Consider the following 27,632-nt stretch of genomic DNA (forward strand, 5'->3'; position numbering starts at 1 on the left):
ATGTGTAATGAGCCACTGAAGACATTTTTACAATATTTATTAGATTATGAATTTATAAATTCCTGGACTCAGAGGCACATAGTTTAAAAGGCCAAGAACACCGAAACTAATGAAGTCACAGAAATCAGAATATTTATGGACATAACACCAGTAAAAAATAAAAATCACACCCAAACTAAAAGCAACACTTCTTAAGAGTCATCCTTCAAAGTTAGCATAATAAAAAGTTCTCATTTCCCTCAAAGAAAAATAATTCATCCCACCTACCAAGCTAGAAAAAACTATTTACACTTGTACTTTGATCAGGAGTATCATTAAGTTGTGTAATACAGCCACTTCTATTCTGCCATTAGAATTTAACATTTCTTTTAAAGTATAGTTGTATTTACAGATGCATAAATATTGTAACTTTGATCTTCATTAGGATCTGAATGAAAACAGGTTGTTAAGTCACAATACAAACGTGTTAGTGGAAAAGTGTTTGGAGCAGCTGCATATTCAGTATAATTCTCAAAGAACAGGAAGCTAATACTTCTGATAAAGCTCAAGTTCATCAACTAGACCAGGTCTTTAAGTTATGTTAATGAAGATTAAATCTCCACTCTGTTAATTCTTTACATGGTTTCTTCAGTCAACTTTCACCACGCTGTATATTTTGGTTACAAACCAAAAGCATGCAAAGAATCCAATTGTCCCTAAAAAGAAAAAAAAAAAGTTATTTTAGCCAAACTGACACAGGAGACATCAATTTCTATCTGTAGCTCATAAATCAGGACATACTTATATGCAATCTCCTGTCTTTAGTTTTCAGTACATCCATCAGATCAGATAAGGGAAACTTACAGACAGTACCTAATCTTTACAGGCATCAACTACTATATAAAGTATCTCATTTTCACAATCACAGAGCTGATCACATGGAAGATTCTTGTTTTAAGATGTTACTGTGTTGCTTCTCTTCCTACATATTTGTTCTTTGCTGTTTCATTATTCCCCCAGTTCAACTCCTTCACATTGCACCATTTCACCCTTCTTCAGTGACTAGTCACACATGCTTTACCTGATCTGCTCAGCTGGTCAGAATATTGTTATTAAATTTAATAAACCAATTAGATTGACAGCCTCTAAAGGAGATCGCATTTCTTACTTATACTTCAAGGTCCTGGGAAATTGGACTACTACCTTCATTTCTGCATAAATCAAGTTAACACAAATTTCAAACCGTAGCGTAGTTACCACGCAACTGGTACTTCCTATTGAAAATGTGTTACGTACCTTAAAAAAACCCACTTCTGAAATACTGAAGGCTGTCAAAAGGTATCAGCAAACATGAACTGAAATTTAAGGACGAAGACTGCTTCCCTGATAACTTTTAGCTGAAGAAAAATAGCTGCATCCCTTCTCTTTGTGAAACTCCAACAGAAGTTTTTAACAAAAAAAATGTTCTTTTGAATGCAAAGTAGTTAATATAGTTGGGCTTTGTTAATCAAACTGTATTGCTTCAAAACACAGCCTCAGTCAGAACAATAATGGACTTAACAGCAGCTCAGAACACCTGTTACGGGAACCTTCATTTCCCACAAAAACTAGGACAGGAAAAAAGCCCCGAAGATTATCTGATTTTTGCCTGAGTACCTCTTCTAAAATCATAGCGTTAACTTATGCAAGAATCAAGTCAGTTCTAAGAAAGAAAAAAAAATGTCCTCATTTTAGATCTGATAAGAGGCACAATGAAAGTTGTGTGCCAACTCATTCACTATACAAGTTTGGAAGGAAATATGAATGATAGCACCTTTTTTTTTTTTCTTCCCTTCACGCTTGCTAAACTACTGATGTTTAACTGACTCATTTACTATGATACGTAGTTGTGGTCCCAGCTGTGAATCAAAGATTTGTCATGTAGCTCCCGGTATTTTGCCTGCTGAGTCTGATCAATGACCTGGAATGCAGTATGGATGCAAGTGCCTGAAGCATGCGTTACACTGACATAGCAGCAGGGCACCGTCAAAACCCTTCCTGATACTGACGATTTTTAACAGATGAGTAAGCAGCAGCAGAATAGTTTTGATACAACAATTATGATTTTCTCTTTTTAGCTTCTTTATTATCCTGACACAGGAAGTCAGTTGCCTTTAGGAGCAGTTTTCACTAAATTGCTAATATGCTTTTTCGTTTAAGAAACTGGAGAAAAACTGCCTGTCCCATTACCTTGCCTCTAGCTTTTTCTGTAAAACCTTATCTCAAAGCACTTCAGTAAATCTCAAGAGAACGGAACATATCTGTCTTTGAATGCATACCAACCTAAATGGACAGAATTATTCTTACATCTTAAGAAATGGGACTATTCCCTCAAATTAAAGAATAATTTGCACTTAATCTTGTGGGAAGTAGATTAAAAAAAATCATTAAGCATATGATGTTTCAAAGTTCTGTTTGGTTAGCTTCATGTGTATTCTCCCCTAATTTCAATATCGACTGAAAATTGCAAAAACCAAAAGCATGCAGACTCTGAAAACTTAGTTCAAGTTGCACAGCATGACTCACATCTCCACTGTCCCAATTACATATAAATGACTACCACAAAAAGCATCTGAAGGGGTCTGAGAATAAACCATCTCTTCTTTGTGTGCTTGTGAACCTATCCTGAAAAGGACTCCCCAAATTTGCTGGCAGGTGCTGCACAGCCAACTGGTCAACTGAAAGTGAATGTGTGAGCAAAGGAAAAGGGGGATGCACTGGACACATCTTAATGTCTCTAGAGAATGTCACGTGACATGAACGACTTGAAAGAATAAGGGCAGAAAGAAGGAAATTATATGAGTACCTCAGCTAAGCCAAATCTCAGCACAGAAAATTTAGCGTAAATCCCCTTTATCTTGAATACGTGCACTCCAGAATTACTGCATGCATCCAGAGTAAACAGACTGAACAAAGGAGACAGGGTAAACACAATTCTGGTTTTGGCCAAAACTGTTTACTATTAAAGGCAGACATGCTAAATATCTGTTGGAAAAGCTAGTGAAACTAAATTAATTGATCTTACACTTATGTAAAGCGTCATTATTTTTTCATGCTGCTTTGTAAGTTTGCATTGCATTTAGAATTGATCTACATGCAGCCGTACACATTCATTTCTAGCTGAACAACCATGCGTTCTTAAATCCTTTAATTATACAAGGTTATTAGTAAACCCGGATCAGAAATAAAGGTTAAGAGAAAGGCAGGGTGAGAAACAAGACGGAGTGAGAAAGGGAGTGAGAATCTCTGATCAGAATCATAACGACTTGCTAACCAGCACACAAAATATAAATAAAAGTAGAGATGATGTGTAAATTAAAAAATATCTGCAAGCAATGCCAAAACACATTAGACTGATGCAAAAAGAAGGATGGAAGATAAAACTAACCACTTCTGGAACACAGCTTGATCACTTTTCAAAGAGATTATATAATGTACTTAAGTCCCATTCCCAGCTTTTAACAGGCAATGATCCAATAAACGCCTTGCAGGCTCTTGCTCCTGCTCATCATCATCTGTACTCAGTCGTGGTGCACAAACAGCTTCAGTATTTCCTAACCTGAAGCAGCAATGTCTTTGAAATTAATATTCTGTTACACTTAAAATGAACACTATTCTGAAATGTCAGTTCTTTTCCCAGGAGATTTTTTTGTTCTCCTATGTGAAGTGGAAATGAGAAGTCTACTTGTAGTTATAATGAGATCTGTATTAAAAGCTCTGATGACAAGCCATTCGTGTTCCAGGAGGCCTTGAAATACAGCCTGTATAGCTGTTTACGTAAATACGTATCAAAGCCTTAGGAATCATTAAGCTTCATCATAAACGTGGAGCTTGAAATTATTTAAAGCATCTATCAGTTAAAGATAGTTTAAAAAAATATTGCTCTGTAGCATATCTGACTGAAGATTCCTTCTTAGTGCCGAAGATGACAGAGGAAGATTTTGTGACCTCATCTTACTTATTGAAGAGGAAATTGAAACACAGCACCTAAGAGAGGTGCGTTTCCAAAAGCTCATAGTAAAGACGACAAGGTTCTGACAAGTCTCAGTCTTAAAATGGTTAAGAAATTCTGTCTGCTTCCCAAGCTACTTCAATGCAATTGGGAAAGAAGATAAAGAAATTCCAGAAGATGGCAAATTATATAAAAAAAAAAAAAAAAAAAAAAGATTCCCTGTCAACTTTTACTCTTCTCTCTTCCTTCCTCCTTTTCCACAAAAGTTGCAATTTTTTCTTCAATTGACACTGTAATTTTACACTTGTTTGTGTATGATTTGAACTGTGTTTCTCCAAAGACAACTAATTTAAAAACTCGAGTTTGTAACATGACTAGCATGGGAATGAAATCTGGAGAAGTATTTATCACATTTAAAGATGTCATATTTGAAGATCTAATTATAAGCCACACTTCAAATTAGCAGTAACTAGTTTTGCCTCATCCTCACTTAACCTCTTTCACTAAAATTTCTGATCACAGAATCGCAAACTGCTACACAATTACCTGGAAAAAAAATGAAAACACATATACTACTGTGCAAAGCTAAAGGTAGACTCAAAATTCAAAATTAAAGTTCAATATACTTACCTGTGAAAAGGAAGAAGATCAAAACCATAATCATGGTATAACCAAAATATAAAATGGTGCTAGCTGTTCCTGTGATTTGCAGTTTAGAAAAAAAATAATGTATTGCATATATTAGGAAATAAACTGCAGTGAAACCACTAGTGAGAAATGAACGCCACTGCCAGTGATAGTCCTAGAATAGGGGGAGAAAAAAATACGTATGAGTAATATTCCATGCACCTCTAATGCACTGACCCTATTACTGAATGCAGAGCTACTTTTTCTATTATCACTTCATTCAAAAGTGAGTTTTTTTCAGTTTTTATCTACAGGAAAAATAACTGTATATAATCAATACTGCTTTAATTACATCATTCACAATTAGAGACAAGAAACTTAAAAATCAATATCAAATACGCAAAAATCTACACACCCAAATAAGCCAGACTTACTATTGCCAGCCACAGATTTTTTTTTTTTTCCCCCCTCAAGGTTGGGCATATCCAAAATGTACTTGGATTGAACAAAGTTAATGGATTAGTTTGGTGTCTTCAGAAAACAGGGACTTAGAATCTAAAGATGAGATCTGACTTAGGAATCCTCAGTGCAGCGTTTGAATATTTGTTACACGTTTTGCCAAAAGTAGCCTGCTTCACTTTTTAAAGACATGGTTGAAGTACATCTCATATAGTAAACGGTGTTTATGTTGAATTCTGGAATACTTATTTTCAATTACAAAAGCCTTAAAATTTTTGGAAGCATCTTAAAATGCTATCAGGTACGAATACTGAAGAATATTTCTTACCTCTGCACATAGATGGAAGTAGCAGAGCAATATTGTTGCCTCAGAACATGTAATAACCAAAATAATAAATACCAGGAACAGGAAGCCAAACATGTAATACATCTGGTGAGACCTATAAAGGGAGTTTAAAAAAAAAAAAATTAAAGTGAACACTGTGCTAATATTATTTCTTCACATGCAGTAATACCACCTTCACCTTAAGAATTCCCCTTCCTATTGAAGTACTGTCCGTTGTGTGGCCAAACAATTGACTAATTTACTTTCTAACTGAAGAATATAAGCCTCAGCAGCTAAGTCTGAAAACCGTGAGAAAGCAAGCCCAAAGCATGCTTCTGGTTGGGGTTTTAGGGAAAGAACTGACTAGACATAACTAGTGAAATTACAGTTCCAGTGAAGTCAGCGTGACCTCTTCCACTGACTTCAGCAGAACCTGTATTTCACCTCAGATTTCAATCAAAGGGGCAGAACTGCAAAATAACAAGAAATGTCAAATACTGTAGCTGTCTACGTTGGGTAGAGGCACCTATTCAAGGTTCAGAAACAGTTTAACAAGATCCAATAACTAAATTGTGCAAGAAGTAAGACGAATCTCTCACAGTAGATTAGTTTGTCAGTGCGCTATGAGCTTACAGTAGAATTCACTTACACTTAACTAGTCTTTGGTACTTTATTTTTGAAAGGAATTACACTCTGATGCCTTTAAAAAGATTTCACAAAATTTATTCTTGATTCTTTTTGCTTCCAAGAATAGTAGTACTTTTCCAGCCCAACAACAACTACAAAAAACCCTCAAGTCAATTTTAATATACATACTATTTTCAAGTTATATGCCATGTATCAGCTTCAGAGCCACTTCCACATGAAGTCAGAGGAGTAGCGTGAGAAAACTAGCTATTTGAATATTGTAGGTCAGCTGTAAATTGCTAAGCATATCACAGCCACTTCTCTAGACACCTCAACAAGCAAAACAGGCACTGAGTATCTTCTAAACCACAAAATGCTAAAAAGACGTTAACATTTACATTTCTATTGAACTATTATTCTGGTAACCCTGCATCACCAAAAAATCAGCCACAGCATCTTGCAGAAAAACTTTGACAAAGAAATTACCACTTTTATGACACAGAAAATTCAAATAGATCATGGTTAACTTACCAAATACTGTTAAGAATAAAGAACAACTGTATGAAGATACATCCAAAAGGTAGAATCCCTCCCATGATAATGCCAGGTAATGGCTTTGTATAGAATGATTGCTCAGGAATCTGACGAGGAATTTGATTTGTGCGAACGGGGTGTTCAATAGCCTTTAAATGAAAACAAGAAATTGCTAAATAAATAAAATGTCAAACTACAGCACTACCTTTTTGCTTTATTTTTTAAATGAATGGTGGCAAAAGTCTACTATTTGTTTTGAGCACTTGCATACGCAACTACCACTACACGTGGTTTTGCTACCAGCCTACCTACCAATGTTTGCTAGGCAAACAATCTAAAAGACAATTCTTATTGAAAACATAGCAACAGATATTTTGGACTTCCCTTTTTATGATTACCTATCTACGATCTGTTAGAGCCTGAGCTAATTTCTCACTTTTTAGCTGGGGGATAGTGGTTGTGCAGACTCTTGCTTTCCTTTTAAAAAAAAATAAAAAATAATAATAAAAAAAATTGCTGTATGTTGTTTTTCTGGATTTACTCCAAGGATCACATTAGGATAAATTTAAAAATGGAGAGGATTTAATCTGGCAATTAAATCCTAAGTTAAGATGCATCCATAAATCAGCATGGTGAGAGAAAAATAAAAATTAAGGCAGATAAATGCATACTATGCCATCTTTCCCCTTTCATAAAGATTACATCAAGAGCATCAATAGATACTTGCTAGGTACTTGATTTCTGATTCGATTTGAATGTATTTGTGACACCTGTCACGTTGCCTTATAGTTTATCAAATCCTCCTTTCTTAAAGTAACTGCCTCTGTACAACGCAAGGAGGTTTGCTGGAATTTCAACAGGGTTATAAAAAAACCCACTGAATTCTGGGTAAGAAAAACAGGATAACTACAATTGACTTAAAAAGTACCTTCTAAGATACTTAAATGGTTTCTGAAGATATTCCATGAGAGCTACAGGAAGTGGGAACTCTGGCTTTCTATACAGGAGAAAATACAAAAATACCTGAACTTACAGATCTTTAAGTTTGTGGGCCACAGTAAACCACTTTTTAAGCAAAAAGAGAAGAACCAATTTCATTATTTAAGAAGGTTTGGTACCAGTGTCACAAAGAGCCCTCATATAAAAAAGTAAAACTGATCAGTTTTGGAGTAAATCCTGATTAACGCCTGCCAAGCAGAGATAACCATTTAAAGAACACTTATGCAAAGAGATTTCACAAGAACTCTAGCAATTTGATCAGAAAATATCCTCAGTGTAGAGGTTGGACAGGAACAAGAAACATAAGGGAAAACCAGAAATGCGTAAGTTGCTTTATCTCATGCTTGGCTGGGTCAACTAGTTTTTTTAGTAATGAAAGAGATGCTAATTAAAATTTAAATGCCCAAAACACTGCTTTATCTGGAGTAGTTACTCAAATACAATGATAACCCTATTCGTTGCAGAGAAATATCACCACCAACAACCAACTGAATATCAAAGTCCTGGAATCCCAAAAACAGGTACCTAATGCAGCTCTGAAGTAACTGAACAGAACTGGAGCTGACAATGCAAACAACTTAGGTGCTATCTCAGTCATTGTCTATACAGTGAAAAATATGTATGGGTGTATAGATGTGTATACACACACTTAAACAATTTCTCAAACACACTTACGTTTTTCTTAAAACCGAAATAGGCACCAATAAATGTCAGCGGTACAGATATGCAAAACCAGAGTGCCAAAATAGCAACCAAAGTACCAAATGGAATAGCTGCTGAAGAGCCTTCTCCCCAGAGAATGAGGTTCATGATAAAAAAATCTGCAAATACAATTCTGAAAAACACATAGCACATTTAAAGCACAGAAATAGTCCTTAATATTTAATAACGTTAACAAAACAATAGCACTGTATTAAGATTTTAGTGTAAAGCTCTGTTAAAACCGAATGACACATAAAATATCAAAATGAAGAGGTCAAACAAAGAATTCTTTGTTAATCTAGTGGGACTGAACTCCAGCAGGAGCTGACATTCCAACTAAGCTATTTCAAATATCTACTTGACTTAACTACACTTCAGGGTAAGACTGCTTGCTGTGATTAAGGAGAAAAATTTATTACAGTGGTTATACAGTATATGACACTATACAAGACCAACTGCAGTGTGGTCAGAGAAACAGAGTAAAAGAAAGTAATGAAAAAGCATGCCTGTCTGAAACTTACTACTATGGCAATGCTCTTAATCTTTTCACATGATGAGAGTAAACAAATGCTTACTAAAAAAAATACCTAAGGATGATATGCCATTAACATATTTATCTTTGTAAAAAGTGCTGTGATATTCTTGTAGCTTTTGGAATAAAGAGCCGATGTAGTAAGATTTACTTGTATAGCTGAAACTTAAAAATTAGCTATGCATGTCAGAGAAGTAATTTAATTCTTTTAATTCTCAACTTACCCAGGACAAAGGAACGATGTCAGCAGGACATTTGTTTTCCATTTCTCACCTCCAAATGCTGTATTAAAACATTTGACAGTCATCAAAATATGCATTAAGCTCACAACTATTAATTTTCCAGTCCATTTACCTGTTATACTTAGCTTGCAAATACTCAAATAATGTGCTCTCATGCCCAAGTTTAAAACAGTAAATCTTCAGTAATGAAACTGAATTCCCTCATCACATTGCTTAACAGAGCTTCAAATAAAACAAAAGCCTCAGACCAATGTCAGGAAAAGTATCCAGCTAAATACACTGAGTCTCTGACCACCTTATCTGCTAAAAGGAGAAAGCAGATTTGCAGTACTTTTAAGCCTTTAAAAAACAGTTTAAACTTGGAGTGATTAAGAAGTTTAAGCTTTCTAGCATTTCACTGCAGGTTTCAGTAGGAAAAAATACATAAATATGTGAAAAGTAAGCTTGACGGTTTTCTTGAAATAATTCTTGCCTATGAATCCTACAAGAAAGTCAGGACTAACATGCTTATAGAAGTAGTGATGTTCTCTTGAGTTTTAACAGCATTAAGCAGTGGTGATGCCAAACGACAACAGATAACTTTATTAAGAAAATCTTTATGAATTTGCACTATGCTGATAAAAATTCTAGTCAGCATACTTTCAAATGAAAATGTCCTGCTGGAATTCAGTGAAGCTGACAATTTCATCTGAGCACTGCCATAATGATATGCTTCTTTACTTCATGAGTCAGAAGTGATTATGGTTAGACTGATTTTAATTAAGTTTCTTTTTCTTCATAAAATCTTGGTAGGACATGGCACTGGTTATTAAGATTAACCGTTTAATTTCAACTCAGGTTTAACTTTTTAAATGCAATGTTTTTTTTTAAAAAAAAAAAACAAAAACAAAAAAACTTTTAAAACTGGACATTGATTTCAGTTGCATTTTGGTTTACGTTTCACATTCCTTATAGTATATATATAAAGTAGAAACATTCATGTTTACATGGTCTATACAGGGTATGGACCACCTCATGTTACAACAAGGGTATCTCTGAAACAGTCACTCACTGTCTTAGTAGTTAAACACAATATGCAAGTGTCAACTAAATTATTCCAAATAAGTATAATAAGAAATGCAATTATTATTAACTCCATCTCCACCAAAGATATAGGATTCAATTTACCATAAATATACTTCTAAATATCCTTCAAAACACATAATATACAGCATGATATAAAGAATAATTCAGTCCTCAATTATGCTTTTAGTCCTAAAGTCTCCTTCCACTTAAGTCTAATTGGCTCGAAGATTAGGAAAAGGAATAGCTCACTATCACATCAGTACCACTGTGGAAAAACTCCTTACAAAATACAAATCCTCTTTCCCCAGTGGTTCTCCCCACATGAAAATTACAAAAAGGTTACAAGAAAGAACTCCAGTATGGTCAGAACTAAAATAGTCCAAAAGATCCAGCTCACTTAGTCATACTGAGTCTTTTACCTTGAGTAAGGTAATTAAAACAAGCTGTATGCAGAATGGCATGCTTCATCTGAAAATAAACCAGGAAGTACAGGGGTAAAAACCAGTTGAGGGTGGTAGACAGGTCTTGAAACAATAGCTAGCTGGGATCAGTGAAGGAAAACAGTGTCAACTGCCATTAGGTGCCCAAACACCACTGGGTTAATTTCTAGGATTACAGAACACCTCATGATCTTTCCCCCCGTGGCCCTCCCACAGTCTGAGCACCGTTCTCCCAAAGACCTAGGAACTATCTAAAAAAAGGTGACAAATCTCAGGGATGCAAGAACAGAGGTTCACTATTTTGGGGTGGAGGAGGGAAATGTTACCAAGCAACACGGATGGCTAAAACTAAATGGAAGTTAACACTCCCTGCCCCGAGCTGTAGGAAACAGAAGTATAAAACTGTCTGATGCAATGAGATTAGTACTAGTAAAATGGAATTTGCTTCCCAATTCCATAAATACATAGTAGCAAGACCAATTCAGGGTCTTTAGTCATGATCACATCAAAACCAACGTAACCATGTCACTGTTCTGTGTGTGTTTTCTGTTGTTAAGGTAAGTACACTTCTCCAATTTGCCCTGAGGGAAACTACAAACAGTACTGGAAAAAAAAAAAAAAAAAAAAAAAAAAAAAAATTTCTGTGATGATAATTTCTTTAATGAACTTAAGCCTTGTCATTTTAAATAACTTTTACTCACATTTGTAGAATCTGGCAGCAACGTAACCAGCTGGAGTTCCTAGCAGTACCCACAGGACTACAGCACAGGTCATTAGAGCTCCCCGGTTTGCAGGTGACAAAAATCCCAGGCAAGCAAAAACTATGAAGCAGAGATGCACAATTTTAGACAATTTGACTTAAAGCCAGTATATCAGTTATCTTAAAATCTGTGTATACTAAGTTGCATGCCTACTATATCAGCTCAGCTGTTTCTAACCATGACTTAAGAAATTTCTAGACAAAAACAATCCTGCTATTTTTACTAGTACCGTGCAATTAGCAGCAAAAAATCATCTGTAGTCAACTAATTCCTCCCCACTTTATTACTTACACAAAGTAACAAAAGTCATTATTAAGATCTGTGTGCCAGAGCCTAGAAAAACGGACAACAGCATTCCTTTCCTTGGGGGCCTGAAAATATCACCATGAACCAGTTTCCAGCCAAATTCTTCTTGAGCGTCTTCCTGTAAAGGAAATACACCTATTTTAATACAGCAGATTGCCATGTAAACAGCCTGTTACAGAAATACATTCAGCTGAAAAAATTACATTCCAAATAAATTTCAGGAAGTACATTTTAGACTTACAGTGGAATCCATCTGATTGTATCTTGCAATGTCTTTGTGTAGTGTCCTCAACATAATCATGGCTACCATTCCAGAGAGAAAGAGGACAATCACCAAGGAATTCATAATACTGAATTAAAAAAAAAAAAAAAAAAAAAAATCATCATTCAAATAGGAATGTAAACACTTCAGTACAGTACACTTGAAGACAAACTTTCTTCTTACCTAAACCATTGAATGTGAGTGTGAGGCATGGATTCCAAAATATAATCCCATCTTGATGCCCACCTTATACTTTTTTCTTCCTGAAAGAGTGAACACATCAGTTTCAGATACAGGTAGTATCCAACTTGTAGATTTACAAGTTGATGTTCACGTAAAGCAATCTTAAATCTCACGACAAATTGAAAATTTGATGTTGCATGCTTTAAAGTGAATAGTTTAGTAATAGCTACCTAAAACAAACCTAAGATTTGACCATAGAGCAAAATGTTTTTTGAATAGTATTGAGCATCAATGTCTTTTTAAGACATAAAGGCCTATCAAATGAATTTAATTGTGTTTCCTCTCTTCAAGAATTACACTAATTCACCTGGAATTCAAATGACTAGCAGAATAATAAAAGAATGTGCACTTGTTAGTGTATGTAAGTCAACACACACTGAGAAACTAAGCTCTGCTATATAATCTCCAGCATAATATTCCACATTATAGATAGTGCTCTGTCCAAATTATGCTTTGCTTTCATACAACCTTGTTTCAGCACCAACTGCCAATCCAGTTACATTCAGTTTATACTGCAAGACAGATGGGGAGACAATACTACAGAACTTACGTTGTTAGTAGAGGGAAACAAATTACTCCTTCAGGCATTTCAACAAATGATACTTATTCAGAATGAACATTCATTGATAAGAAATACTTCCAAAAAAAGCATGTTTTCTCTTTCAGAGTAAACATGAAAAAAAGGAATAAACAGCTCTGATCAACCTGAAGATTGCTATTAGACAAACTATAAGCACTAGTATCAATTAATAAAAATGGCTAGGTGTCTTTCTGACATGATGCTATTTCAGTAGTTTATAACATACAAGAGCGCTTTCCAGTAAAACCAGTTTTTGAAAGTATAAAAATCAGCAGGTTAAAAAAACTTAGCCAAGATCAAGTACCTATTTCACTGATGTAATAAAACTAGGTCTCAAAGCAAACAAATTTCTAAACCACTATCAACTCTTCTAGGATAGAATTACATTTTTCACCATACCTATGCTGCCTTTTTTCTGTCTTCCTGAGATGACGTGATCTACCAACCTGATGGAATTTCAGAAGATGACCTTCAAGTGATGTAACACTGTGCACAGGACAGTAACACACACACAGCTGGGCATGTCATTTTTTAAAGAAGAACAATATAATAGCATGAAGCTAAGGTGATTTTTAATTACTAACTTCTCACAGGTTTCCAGAAGTACTCGCTTTGCAGTACACAAATTAATTTCAGCAGTAAAATGATAAAATTTCTCAAAATAATTATTATCAAGTCATACATAATACAACTCCTCCTGAATACTTCTCTTACACTAATTATTGTATTTTTAACTTTACCATGTAATCCAGTAGAGAGTAAAGAATGATCATGGTAAATCTACAAACAGTGCTATAACAGCTGGTGAGAGATAAAAGCGGTTCATGCCTGAGAAACTGGCAATATAATGACACTGTAAGACCAGTGCTTTACAGTGCTTCTTAGGACCGTGGCAGTGGATCCCACACTCTAACTCAAGGCTTTAAAGATCAACTATTTAGTCTCCATTTCACCACAGTTGAACTGAATCCTATAGCAGGCTAAAAGTCCAGAATTAAAAAAGATATATGAACACTCTTGGTATAACAATGGCCTATCATTTGGAAAGACATCACTGACCTTGCAATCAGAACAAGAAAAAGGTTAATCAAAAAGTGCCTTATTGCTATTTTTTCATCTATTAATTACCAAGATTTTTATTAAACTCCACAACAACAACAACAAAAAAAAAAAAGATTAGACTCCTTCATATCCAGAACAATCACAGAATTGGTCACAGGTTGAAACAAGGAACACAGGAACAATCACAGGTTGAAAACATGAACTGCTGTGTGTGAGCTATCCCCTCAATACATACACAAGGAGTCAAAAAATCCAATTAGTTATTATCTGCACTCTTTTTAGGAAGTAATTTGCATTTTGAGGACTTAGACTAATCGGGAAACAGTTTGTAAAAGAGTGGGAAGCTTTGGGAAACAGTTTGTCCAGCAAACTCCATTTAAAAAAAAATAAAATTTCTGTCTTGCTTGTCACCAGAATGACACATATTCAAGTATCACTGCTCCCTGGCAGTTGCCTGCTATACTGCTCCTCTGCTTTTAAATAGAGAACAGAGGAACAAAGAATACTAGCTTCCTACTCTTCTGCAGATTTCCTTGGGAAGAAGACCTTGGAGAGAAGAATGGTTATGTAGCAGGAGAGTAGAGAAAGATCAGCTTCAACCTACCTACAACAATAATTTGCTGAAACACACAATTTCTCAGACTTAAGAGTCTGGATGGAAAGATAACCTAGGAGACAACCTAGGTCAACATGGGAAATGCGATTCTTTTAAAATAAAATCCATATGCATTTCACATTCAGCGTGTCTGGCGCAGTATGCAAAATTGTAAAGCATGTGGTTAAATCCCAAGCCATCTCTAACACTCCAGTTCAAATAAAGTTTTAAAACCACAAATTTACTCTTCTGAGATAATTTTAGTTGTCCACCTTTGTAATTCAGAGTACTAACACATTATTTTAAGAGGTAAGTACCACAAAAAGCTTAGTACTCACTTGAAAAGAAACTGAGTATGTGTAAGCAATTTTGACTTCTCCACTAGCCTTATTACTTATATCCATGGGTACTCCCGAGCAATCAGGGTTGTCCGGATGAGTATGCTTGTAACTGCGGGAAGAAAAAACACAGAATGAAAGCTGCTTCACTGACAAGGCTCTTTAGAAAGAATTCATTAACCTTACAAAAGCATGAGTTTCATCCAGGATTTTTCTCTTAAATACAAAAATTATTCTTAATGCCTCATAAATTTCAGAACTCGTATGGAATGTATCAAAGGAATAGGACTTTTTGATACTTGAACTTTTTAAACGAAGTTGTCTCTTCTAAAAATAAAACTATAGCGAGCACAGCCTCTAAAGCAGAGCACCAAAAATTAAAGAAGTCTGAGGACTGCTAAGAATCTCCAAAACACTCAAAAAGTTACAACAACAGAATTACTAACTTCTGTCAGAAAAAAAATACTTTCCTTACGATGCTACAACAACGCAACAAGCTCAGCTATATCAAGCGTAAAAAAGAAAGGAAAGACAAGACGCTAAGAAATAGTAAAACAAACATCAGTTGCGGAAAAGCCACATAGACACCAGAACAACTGACAAGTATATTTGTAAAATCATTCCATTCAAGTCCTAATTGCTGAAGACATCAAAGGTGTGCTCCAATTATGCCTGCAACAGGCACTGGTGACCTATTCTGTCACAAGACAAAATGTTCCCCAGTGAGGAAATGCTTCATTGAACAGATAGTGCTTACAGGTTTTATCTTATCTTCGCCCCTCCCCCGCCCAAATAGGAAATAGTGCACAAAGATCTACCAAATTCAGAACAAAATTATGTTAGACTGTTCTACATTACACTACAATTAACAGGAAAGTTAGTCTACAGGTCACATGTCTGAAAAATTTTCTGATAAGCAACAGGTCCCCAAATCAAAGCAAGTATCTTGGGATGGACCACTGTTTGATGACAAGTTACTTCCGAGTACTAACCTTTTTGGTTCAAGCTTAGCAGCGACTAGTCTTGCTCCCAGAGCTTCATTTTCCACAACATGGTAATATATTTTTATGTCAACATGGTTGAAGATATAAAAAGTATCTTTTTCATGAAATTCTGACTGCAATGATAAAAGATTATGTTAAACAATCAAAAAGATAAAGACATCTAAAAGCCTTAGGCAGAAACTCACATAACAGGATTTTAGACCGCATACAGTTTTCCTGTCAAGCAGTTCTACAAGATAAATGCAAGATTCTAGGAATACAAAAGATATTGAAGTCTTCATGTTAAAGCCTTGCATTAAAAAAACAAACTAGAAAAGTTAACGCTAAGAACTGTCTTACTGCAGTGAAAAAAAGAAAAACGTATTTAAATATAAAATGTATTTATAAATATAAATATATTTATTAAAATATTTCAGTAACTGAAGTTGTCTCATTTTATTTAATTGAAGTAAGAAACGGAATAGATAACTATGTGACAACTTTCATATCAGAAATGTTTCATAAACATCAACTATTTTAAAACAACGTGTGTATTTTTCACAGATTAAACAGAACCTTCCAAGACAAACAATGCAAGTAATTACTCTCTGTGACAGAACCACCTTGACATTGGAAACCAAAGATGCACAGGGATGAACTGCAAGCACCAGCCAAGGATGCTGAATAGAAATCTCAGGTGAAGGGAAACATCAGTTTGGAATTTACTCAGTTAAAGAGGCTGTTAATCACAAGCATCATGTCTACTGAAGTTCAATGAGTAGTTCTTCAGGGTTCTATCCCCACCCCTTTCAACAACAGACCCTAACTATAAGAATAGTTACATAAAAAAGTGTTCTTCTACAGTCCGTCAGTCACTCTGTCAAAGGTCATTTTCCTTTTATTAAAAACAAGTATTTAAACAAGATTAAAAGAATATTGCCAGATTACATATTTGATAATAAATGCATCCATTCACATGGAGTCTCTGAAACCAATTCTTTATAGAGGCAAGGAAACAAAATTAGAAACGGCAGAAATTGTTGTCTTTGGTAAGATCCATTAAGTAAAACCAACCATTCTGATAAAACAAAAAATGTATTCCAGATTCTCAGTGACCTCTCCACAGAAGAGGTCTGAGGTAATCTAAAGACATCCTGAACATTGCATTGTATTCTTATCCCCATAATGCTTACAGCGCATTTATCTAGATCTCTACCAGTTAATCCAATAGATCAGTCTCTCACAGGGGAAGCTTTGTTCACTCGGAAATCTTATATTTTGCCTTCTTCCATTAGCCCACACAGTTTTAGGGAAAGCAATCCTTCAAGAAATATTATTTTCCACGCAGATGTCTATGCAAATCTGCTTCCATGAAAATAATTCTATCCCACAAAAACGTAAAGTCCAAGCCTTCAAATGTTTAAACTTCTTAGGCAATGAAGGATGATGTGTTTTTCTTCTCCTTCACCCTTCACATGTACTAAATACAATGCATGTTCATCTCTTCTTTCTGTCTTTTAGAGCCCTTCTATATTATGCAACAGAAGAGACAAAGTTCTTCAGCTTAAATGACGCTTACAAATTGTACTTGCAGAGATACCAAAAGACCTAGTTTTAGGCAACAATGACTCTTAAGATAGTGAGGACTCACCATGGAAACATGACACAGGAGAAATGCCAGTCTTTAAATTAGTAAAAAGTAGATACTAAAATAAAAATAATTGCATAAACATACATTAATAACACAGGCATCTTTTGGACGGCCATCTTCTGTAATATAACAGCCAATAGGAAAACCCGGATTGCAGAACCTCTGGCCATCTTCAACATCATAACACCAGGTCACAGGCATGTTGTCCACAATCCTGTAAGTGGCACAGTGACACTTCTCAATCTTTCAAAATATACAGTGCAATGGACACAAAACCAGATTAATATCAATCTAACTTTGCTACATTAGTTATTAGAAGATTAACTACAAGAATAATACTTCTTTCTAATCTTAACCCACAGAATTGCACTGATTATCAATCCAATTTCCCAGTGCAATATAAGCATGTAGCCCTTCAACTGAAACTTTATCTTTTTTTAGAAAAATAAAATAAATATTAATTAAAAAAACAATCTAGTTCTTCAGAAGGGGGCTTGGAAGTAGGAGGCTTATTCTGTGACCACCAAAACATTCTACTCATTGGACTGGTTTCTGAAGTCCCCTTGCAAATATAGCCCAACACATAAAACTCTCCCACTCCAAAGTCATAACAATTTAACATTTCATTATTTTGTCTTTGAAAGTGAACAAAGTAATCCACTAAACCAGCTAAAAGGAACTTGGTAATTTCAAGTTTAAAGTAAAACACAAAATACAAAAATTTGCCTACACACACATATTAATTCTCCAACTTCCTCATTGCTCTTCTACTGCAAAATACATTTTCCACAGCACTCTTTAAACTTTGATTTTGCATTAAAGCTAAAGTGCAAGTTTAAATTTTTTTTTTTTTGCTACTGAAGTGGATTCCTGACCATTGACCTCAGTCGTAGTTCCCTGAAAGTATGGAATATTTTAACTACATAGTTTACATGAGCAAAAAATTGTAAACCACCATATATTTGGGAAAGTAATCACTTTCAAACCTTCCTCCATTGCCTATCTGCTGCTTTTGTATTATTGCCTCACAAGATTTATATACATATTCCCTAAAAGTCCTGAGGCCAGTACGTTTATAATTCAATGAAAAATTTGTGGAGGAACCCCAAATCCCCAATGAGGAGCTGCAGAAAATTGTAAGACAGTAAGATACGAACAATACCCAACATGGTGACCTGTCCCTTCGTAAAAGGAACTACTGAAAACACCAAACCTCTTTCTTTACATTATGAAGTGTTTTAACTAGTTGAAAGATAAATACCAAAAGAAAGTAATTCAAAGAAGACTTAAAATTTAGTAGCTGCCCTTACAGCAGCGTTAATTCTCCAATGTATGTTTGTAAAAGTCTATTAATAAACTTCACACATGAAGACATGAGACAACTGCCACTTTTTGTGCATAATTAGACCAAAAAACCTGACATACCACTGAAAGCTAACACACATTTTTTTGTAAAACTTACCAAGCAACTGAATAGCCTTTACAATTAAATGTCTGATGATTACAACCACTAGGCTATTAATGTTAACAGATATCTGATAATACCTCAGTAGGTACTTTAAAATATCTCATTAAACACAGGAGTTATTACTTCAGACAACAAAACTACAGCATTATTTAGTCTGTTGCTGTCAAAACCAGGACAGTTGCATATTCTAAGTCTCTAAAGTAGCATTATTTTCTAAAGCACATCAACAGATGGGGTAAAAAGAGCGCTATGTGCTGTCTTTGTTCATGTAACATAAAGAGATTCGCATCCCTACTGTTAGCTACAGCAGAAGTAAGTAGCAATGTTCCTGGCTCACATTGACACACTGGAAGAGGTGAAGACAGGCCCTTCAAAACCACAGTTTCCAGGTTCTCAGGAGATTCCAAAGACTATCATAGTAGCAAGCAACAGCAGCACCAACCAAATCCTACTCACTTCATGATACTACGGAGTACAATCAAGTTGCTAATTAGGAGCTATTCCAGATACAGGTTCATTACACTTGGATGATATTTGCAATTTTGCCTCCGTAATATATGCTAGAGATACCTCTTGCTTTTGTTAGTATTCTAATTTCATAATCAAAATCAGGTAAAGCATTAACTTATTGCAAATGAGTATGGTTGAGGTGAAGGCTTTCCCTTGCATCTTCTGCAGCAAAGACATCCTGAGCTGCCTTCAAGCAGCAATGCTGGAACAAACTGATAGTTTAAGAAGCAAATAATTTTTCACAGTTAATCTTCAAATTTAAAATGACTTGAAGAGATTATACATGAGGCAAACATGCTATACAACAGTGTTCTTATATGTCTCTCAAAGACATCTGGTGATGAACATTGTCAGCCAAGATATCAGTATAGCTGTTGAGTCCAATTCAGCACATCAGTTCCTAATCTTATTAAGTGGCTTTTAAAATCTTAAAAGTACTTTGTGCCACCTGCGTTCCCCAGGAATTTTATGACAAATTGAAGCTAGATAATAAACCTATATTAAATCCTCACTTATGCTACCTTGCTGGTCCCTATACAACATACCCCTGTACCACACTCCTGGACCACGCATCATTCATCACAAAATCCAGTCACTTCCACTTTGTAAAGCTGTGGCTGAAGAGGACTATCATTACCATACAGACATAAATAGGGATTCTTCACGCCACTGGTTCTAAAGTTTTAGGGCAGTGGGCCTAGCAAAAAAAAAAAAAATTACAAAATAGCAGAAGCGCTATTAAAAGAGCTAAGAATATAAGTAGTACCCTAAATTTAAAGGGAAGTTTTCAAACTGAAAACCAGAACTACATCTTACTAAAATCAGAAGAGTCCTATCAAGTTAGCTGTATAGGCTGAAAAATATATGTAAATACACTAAGTATATTTGTAAAACACTTTAAGGGAAAAAACAACCAGTCTAAAGTACTTTTCTGTGTGATTAGTTTTACACAGTTCTGTTTCAGTTTCTATCAGCTTAAGTTTTGGGCTTTCCTAAAAAAAAAATAATTTAAAAATAAAATTAATTTATTTCAAAGAGTGACAGGATCATAGCCTTGGGAAACTATTTTTCATTTATATATCACAACATACAAAAACTTTTAAAGCTGAAGCTTTATGCCAGACCAACATGCATTAGTGAAATTCAAAGGGGTGTAAATATTATAAATATATGCAGTATTTAATAGGAATATAATAAAATCCAGCATTTCTGAAGCTCTGCTTATTCCAACATTAGGCATATACACTTTGAAACCCTGCAAAAGTAGCTGTACTTTTCAGGGTTCATTACTTCCTGGTTCACCCTCATGAATATATGGCTACTGCCTGTGAACCATTCTGACCAACTTCCAACTACACTCATTTTCAAGAGGTTTCCAGTAAGATTTACATCAGTAAGCCATAGTTTACCCCAAAAAGAGATATCCCATATCGGTTCTGAAGAGCAGTAGAAAATGCACTCATTGCATTTCCAGCATGGGTGGCTATTTCAAAACTGAAGAAATGGAATGTAACATTACAGAAAAACATTTCATGACAGTGAAATTAGAAGACTAATTAGAAGACGACCAAAACATTTGTTTCTGTGAAGCAGGGAGCACATATTTGGAATCATATGGGCAACATCGGTTAACGATGCTCATGTATTACTTGCAAAGACATGCCACAGGAACTCTGACAACTTCACGCCCAAGTTGTTCCTTCTACCCTTGCACCCAAAGGCTGCTGTTAGCACAGCATACCAACATACAAAGCACTATACAAATACCGATAGTGCGGTTGGGTATTTCCAGAAACAAACTTTGCAGAAAACTCTTTAGAAACCGTTGATTCTATCTCCTGTACAAGACATTTGAAGGAGAGTGCAAAGGCTCTTGAGGAAAACAAAGATGACAGAGCAACAGAATGAAGATAGAATCATAGAATGGTTAGAGTTGGAAGGGACTTTCAAAGGTCATCTAGTCCAACCCCCCTGCAAGAAGCAGGGACATCCCTGACTAGATCAGGTTGCTCAGAGCCTCATCCAGCCTGGCCTTGAATGTCTCCAGGGATGGGGCATCCACCACCTCTCTGGGCAACCTGTTCCAGTGTTCCACCACCCTCATTGTAAAAAAAAAAAAAAAATTTCCTAATATCCAATCTAAATCTACCTCCCTCTATTTTAAAACCATTACCCCTCGTCCTGCCACAGCAGGCCCTGCTGAAGAGTCTCTCCCCATCTTTCCTGTAGGCCCCCTTGAGGCACTGGAAGGCGGCTATAAGTTCTTCCCGGAGCCTCCTCTTCTCCAGGCTGAACAGCCCCAACTCTCTCAGCCTGTCAAAGATCTCTTACGACTTTTCTCAAGCTAGGGCAGGATTAAATTCTACATTTACAGATGCAGAGAAATAGCAGTCTTTTACAGTAAGCATAGATGCAGCACAAAAACCACACAAAGCTTTGTGTTTGTTGTTTCCATTGTACCTGGTGCTTATCCTCCAAGTGAAGGGAATTTTTTGTGAAGACAACAAACAATATAACATTTTGCAAGAACAGAAGGGAAATAGATTCAACGCAAATACCTAGTGTTCAAGCTAGGCTAACTTGCCAATACAAAATTATAAACTAAATTATCACCAACATACTAGACTAACCAATCTACAAATTTCTGTATCAACTTACCAATGATGTTGATAATTCAGCAGCATGCTTTTTTTCAAGAAGTCTAATTTCTGTTTATCTTCTGGCTTTGTGGTATCATATGTTTTTGTACAAACAGATTTACATGTCTCCTTTTTGTTGAACGTGAACTAAGAAAAATGAAGAACATATGAGCAAAAAGGCTGTAACAAACTGTGTCATTTCAGTACTTAACAAGTTTCCCCTATGCATTTATAATTGCCTACACTATTATAATAAAACCACCTAACGAATTACCAAAACTAGGTATATTAACCCTCCAGAGAAGGTTTTTATATTGGTGTGTGCTATAAAACCCTCCTGTGCTCATTGCAGGAGCCATACATTAAGAGTTCCTTGTTACTGATTAAAACCTGTTTTCTGCAATGATTTACCAGACAAGTCATTTGACGTCACAGCAGCAATGCTGTCCTAGGCCGATTCAATTAGTCACTTCCTCTCCTACTACGTGTACTGGAGAAGGCAAGAGCTTTGGTCACCATAAAAGACAAGCTGGCTAAACCATTTTAATCCTTCCATTTTACAGCTCTGGTATTTTCATATCTGGTTCCAAGAAATAAAAGTACTCAATTCACACAATAATGAGGGGACAGCTGAGGAGCAAGAATCAGGTTTTGGCAGGTTCCGAAGAGAGAAGACAACCTCCACAATATTACAGGCTTCAGCTTCGTGATGCAAAGTGCATAGTTAAAATTAGGTTAAATTGACAGATTTCTATTATGTGGAATTTCCGCTTTTGAAGCTCTCTGAGATAAAGCCCTTGTGAAGGGGATCTTCAAGATTCTGATCTCCTTTGGTTACATTTGAATGTACGTACTACCAAACACCCCTTGTCAGAGAACAAACCCTGTAAGGAGACGGTTCTATCCTCTCTCCAAACAATACTTGGCCAAGGTTTTCGGAGGGACGCTTCTTTCCTTCTGCTTGACAAAAATCAAACCTGAATTACAGAAAAAGATACAAAAGTTAATAAAATATTATCAGTTGCAAACATTAGACCTCAAATAGTGCTCCAAATCAACATCTTCAACACAATTAAATGAACTATACCGCTTTCCTTCTAGACAACGGTTTCTCCCCTGAACCTGCAAAGTGTGAAAATCACAGTCCCATTTTGAAAACAAAACAAAACCAACAATCAAATACCTTCATCAGCTATTTTAGAACTCAGTTTATATTAAACACCGAAACAAAAGTTTCCGTAAGTAACTGGAAGTTCCCTATTTGAACAGGGATTTCAGTAAAAAATTAAACCTTCACATGGAGTTTCATGACAGTGCTAAGAGAAAAGCTTGCAGGCCAGATTCTTGAGTGGAAGAGAATAATAAAAGCAAAAAAAAACCCAAAAAACCAACCCCAAACCAATCATAACACTCCCTGACCCTGCTGCCCCCAGCTCCTTTAAAACAAGCACAACTAAATAATCAGGTTATTGCAGTTTTATACCAACACATTTAACAGCACATCCTCCAAGTTCTTTCAGCCTAATTTCAAGTATATCACATTTTGTTCATTAAAGTGTAGACATAACTAGTGCTTAACTTCTTCAATATTAACAGTCAAAATATTCTTTGAAGCAACAACTTTACGTAGTTGTACCAGGCACTAATACACTGATTTTGTGCACTCCTATGATGTGTACCAAGAAAACATTTCACACCTCATTAAGATAATTGATGGGAAGTTCACACCTCATTACCACTTTAACTCGTCTGGCTATAGGCCACTAAAGACAGCAGTAAGACTTTAATCTATAAGATGACAACTAATGTAGAAGAGTAAACATATACATATAGACACATAGGCACACACATTTTAACCTTAGGTTACTCTAAAGCCGTGATTTGACCTACATGAGCGCCTATGAATCCATGCACTACTTCTAAAGTATGAGCACAGACAACAGAGAGGAAGGAAGCAACATATGCACCCATCTGCTGGTTGAAAATTCTGTATTTGTAAACTCATGTTAGCAAAATAAATAGACATTGCTCACTGGCAAATTGCTGTAGCAAGACGTAGATAATACTTTAAGAGAAATTAAATTCATCTTTTTGGAAGAACTGACAACTAAAATGACATAAACAAGGTAATATACTTACGCAGTGTATTCGTAGGGAAGGACAGACTCTACAGAGTCAAGTCTGTTCACAAACAGCTCGATTCCAGACTGAAAGAGTGGAGATAATCAGCAGTTACATTAAAGCACTTCTTCAATTCTGATGGATATATATAAAAATAGATTTGTGTCAAGAGGGTAAAGGAAAGCTGAAAATGTAAGATCTGTGTAATCATAAATCTTGAAATGTAGAATCTTGTGTAATGAACTGTATCTGCTGAAAGCCTAAGTAAAACACTCTCTAACCACCAGAAACACAGTGACCACATGACAAAACCACCTTAAGGCTAACTACAAGATAGCAAGAAATCATGCAGAAGAATAATACAATTACCACAGTTGCCAGTAAAACACTGGCAACAGTTTAACGTACTGAGTTAGAGCCGTCCTAGTCATCATCACAACTTTTGTAAAATAAAAGCCTTAAAAGAACATGAATGAAAGTATGGATCAGATCAGTACTTCTCCCTATAATTAAGCTGCTCTACAGTTTTATTGACGTAGCCACTGAAAACTTTACAGCGGATCAAAATCTTTGATAAATAATTTCCCATACAACAGTAAGTCCCCTTTGGAGCCAGCAGTATTTTTTAAACTGGGTAAGGATTCTTAATATTTAGGCAAGAGTTACTATTTAAGTCTGCACAGATCACATTCTGTTTCTGATGATATTCCAATCAGAAACAGGAAAAGTAGCCAAACTGAGTTTGTCCAAGCAGATTAGTAGACAGTTTGGAGGAAGAGGTAAAGACATAAGCCTCACCTTTCTTGCGCTGCTAGCTACATGCACCACTACATACATCCCACTCCATCTCACTGATAGAGAGGACAGGAGATCCACAAGAGATTATAACAGATAAACAGACCTGATCTGTGGACCTAAATCCTCAAGGCAGCAGAAAACAAATTATTATTACTGGTATCATAATCAATAGTGACAATCGTAAGAACTCAGCAAGAACATGTACAAAATTAAGGTTGTCCAGGTTAGTTTTACCCACTTAAGTAAATGTTATGATATAGCAATTATCTGATCCCATATTGTTTCTCCTCACCAGGGACCAGGCTACATTGAGTGGTGGACTACATGTAGAGAATTAAATGTCAAGAGTGATTTAGATTCTCCATATGCCTGTGTCTCACTTAGTACATAAATTGGCTGGCAACGAGGTAGAGGAATATAAGAGGCAGTTAATTTCAGAAAGAGATTTTTGCAATAATGCACCTGTTGAGGTTATGCTAAAAGGTTCAGCTAGCCACTGGTGGTAGATTTACATCACCTAAGCACCTCACTTCACATTTGCAAAATGAAAAATTCTCAGGATAAGGAAACAAACATTTTGTACATATTAAATGAGGAAAAAAAATTAAAGACATCTGAGAATGATCACCCCATAAGTGTCTCAGGTTGGTTACAAAAGACAGCAGGCAACCTGGTTTACTTGACTTAATAAATAAATAAATAAATAAATAATCTGCCACAATCCTAGCTTAAAACAGGGATAATTCAAACATAGCAATACTTTGGGGGGATGTTGTGAAAAACTACAAACTGCAGCTTGAAGGTCTTAACCTGTATTGAAAAAAAATTCCTTAAGAGGGTAGTGTAGCACCTTAACAGGTCACCCAGGGAGGTGACGGATGCTCTATACTTGGATGTTTTCAAGACTTGATTAAACAAAGGTAGAACTGAGCAGATCTAGTGTTGGCAACAGTCTTGCTTCAAGCAGGAGGTTGGACTATGTGACCTCCTGAGGTTACTTCCAAACACTATTCCTATGATCCTATAAAAGGATGTCCACAGAGTGTTTTACTACTACAACAGAAGCAGCACAGAAACAAGAGTGAAAAAAGTCTACGGTTATGTGTTAGGTGCAAGGTTGGCTGGTCTGAAAGGAACAATACACTTAGATTAGCTATAAGGAAGAAATTCTTCACTATGAGGGTGGTGAGGCAGAGGAGCAGGCTGCCCAAATAGGTGGTAGATGCCCCATCCCTGGAAGTGTTCAAGGCCAGGTTGGACAGGGTTTTGAGCGGCCTGGTCTAGTGGAAAGTGTTCCTGCCGGTGGCAGAGGGGTTCAAACTAGTTGATCTTTAAGATCCCTTCCAACCCAAATTGTTATATGATTCTATGAAGACCAAAGGAAAAACATTATAGCAACCATGACTTCATTACACATTTAGCTTATTAGTGGCTCTACCAATTCATGACAGCTAATGAAAAAAGTCAGTGCAAGATATTTACCAAAAGCATATAGTTTAAATAGACTCCTGTTCTGAAGAATCATGGATCAGTATTTCATGCAGTACAGAAGCTGAGAGATCAGGAAGGGCAAGATAGGCACTTTAAACAGCAATAAGACAATGGATCATAATAGCTATTGGTCTTGAACTTTCTAATTAAAGTCTCAAGGCATGGTCTGCTGTAATTTCCATCACAGCAGCAGCAAACAACCTTTAAAGCTCACTCAAAGAAGCAAAGGCTACTTTAAATACAGATCTGCAACCAGCCAACGTCCTTACCAATACATAACTTAGTTATGTGAATTTTGCTTATCACTTATGTAGGCATGAAAATAAGTTTAAGCTTTACTTGAAACTCTGGGGCCAAGAAGCCCCTACGCTTCAGATTCTTGCAGCCAGGAGGACACAACAAGGAAAGTTTGCCTTGATTCCCTGTCTGCTTGCAGCCATCAGCTGCTCACTCCTGCCCAGAAGCACACACTCCCCCCAGCACGACCTGTCACTCTGATTCTTACTTTCTGCAGCTCTCACCAACAAGTATTTAGAAGGGCCCGAGAGATAAGCGGCCGGGGCTTCCTATTTCCGCATTGTGACCGTCACCCTCGAGATGTGCTGACACTGACAGCCCTTTCCTGCCCTGCGAGGGCCCGCGGACACTTCCACCATTGCCCAGAGAAACCAAAACACTCTCGAAGCCCTTGCAGCAACAGCCCCCCCGCGGCCGCCGGGGACGTGTGGCACATTACAGCGAGACAGCTACAAACCCCCTCCGAAAAACAAAACAACACAACCCACAGACCCCACAGCGGAAGGATAAACTCGGCCCCCCGCGGGAGCCCGGGCCGCGGGGGCGCGGGTGGCGCCGAGGCCTCCCCTCGGCGCGGCGGGGCCGGGCCCCGGCCGCCCCCCCGCTTACCTTGCACTCGGGCTTCTCCTTCCCCTCCTCGCAGAAGTTGACGGGCGCCAGGCCCGGCAGGTAGAAGGCGGCGGCAGGGGGTGGTGGGGGGAACGCAGCCGCCACCAGCGCCGTGGCGATGAGGAGCCGCCGCAGAGCCATGGCGGGGGGGCGGCGGCGGCCTAGCGAGGCGGCAGCGGCGGGGGGGGGGGGGGGGGGATGGCGAGGAAGGTCCCTGGGTGCCTCTCTCGCGCGCGCGAGCGCCCGCGGCGACAACGGTGGCGGCTCCGTCCACCCCCCCACCCCCCCTCGCCCTAACGGCCACCACTTCCGGCTTCTCGCGCGCGCGACACGTCACCCCCGCGCGGACCGCCTGACGAGAGCCGGCAGGGGCGGGGCCGGCGCACGCGGCGAGCC

General features: G+C 37.0%; 1 protein-coding gene across 1 annotated transcript; it reads right to left on the bottom strand.

Moving 5' to 3' along the window:
* Positions 1–20: 20 nt before the first annotated feature.
* Positions 21–27,413, bottom strand: TM9SF2 (transmembrane 9 superfamily member 2). Its single transcript, XM_086771063.1, has 17 exons — positions 27,237–27,413; positions 24,060–24,127; positions 22,804–22,897; positions 21,940–22,067; positions 17,388–17,517; positions 15,662–15,786; positions 14,670–14,781; positions 12,035–12,114; positions 11,831–11,939; positions 11,575–11,707; positions 11,224–11,343; positions 9,000–9,057; positions 8,217–8,376; positions 6,540–6,691; positions 5,385–5,496; positions 4,601–4,772; positions 21–695 (listed from the first exon to the last, which is right to left on the bottom strand). The coding sequence occupies exons 1-17, from the start codon at positions 27,375–27,377 to the stop codon at positions 628–630; spliced, it is 1,962 nt and encodes a 653-aa protein (XP_086627189.1). The 5' UTR covers positions 27,378–27,413; the 3' UTR covers positions 21–627.
* Positions 27,414–27,632: the final 219 nt, after the last annotated feature.

This window comes from Chlamydotis macqueenii, chromosome 1, assembly GCF_036417535.1.
Source record: "Chlamydotis macqueenii isolate bChlMac1 chromosome 1, bChlMac1.mat, whole genome shotgun sequence".
Taxonomy (NCBI): Eukaryota; Metazoa; Chordata; class Aves; order Otidiformes; family Otididae; genus Chlamydotis; species Chlamydotis macqueenii.

What these genes read in the sequence shown, in the direction of transcription:
- TM9SF2 (XM_086771063.1), bottom strand. Translation starts at nt 27,377, where the DNA reads ATGGCTCTGCGGCGGCTCCTCATCGCCACGGCGCTGGTGGCGGCTGCG. An exon ending in TAGAACCGTCTCCTTACAGG is followed by an intron (nt 22,068 to 22,803) that starts GTTTGTTCTCTG and finishes CATTTTTCTTAG; the next exon opens with TTCACGTTCAACAAAAAGGA. An exon ending in TTTATTCTTAACAGTATTTG is followed by an intron (nt 5,497 to 6,539) that starts GTAAGTTAACCA and finishes CTCCCTTTATAG; the next exon opens with GTCTCACCAGATGTATTACA.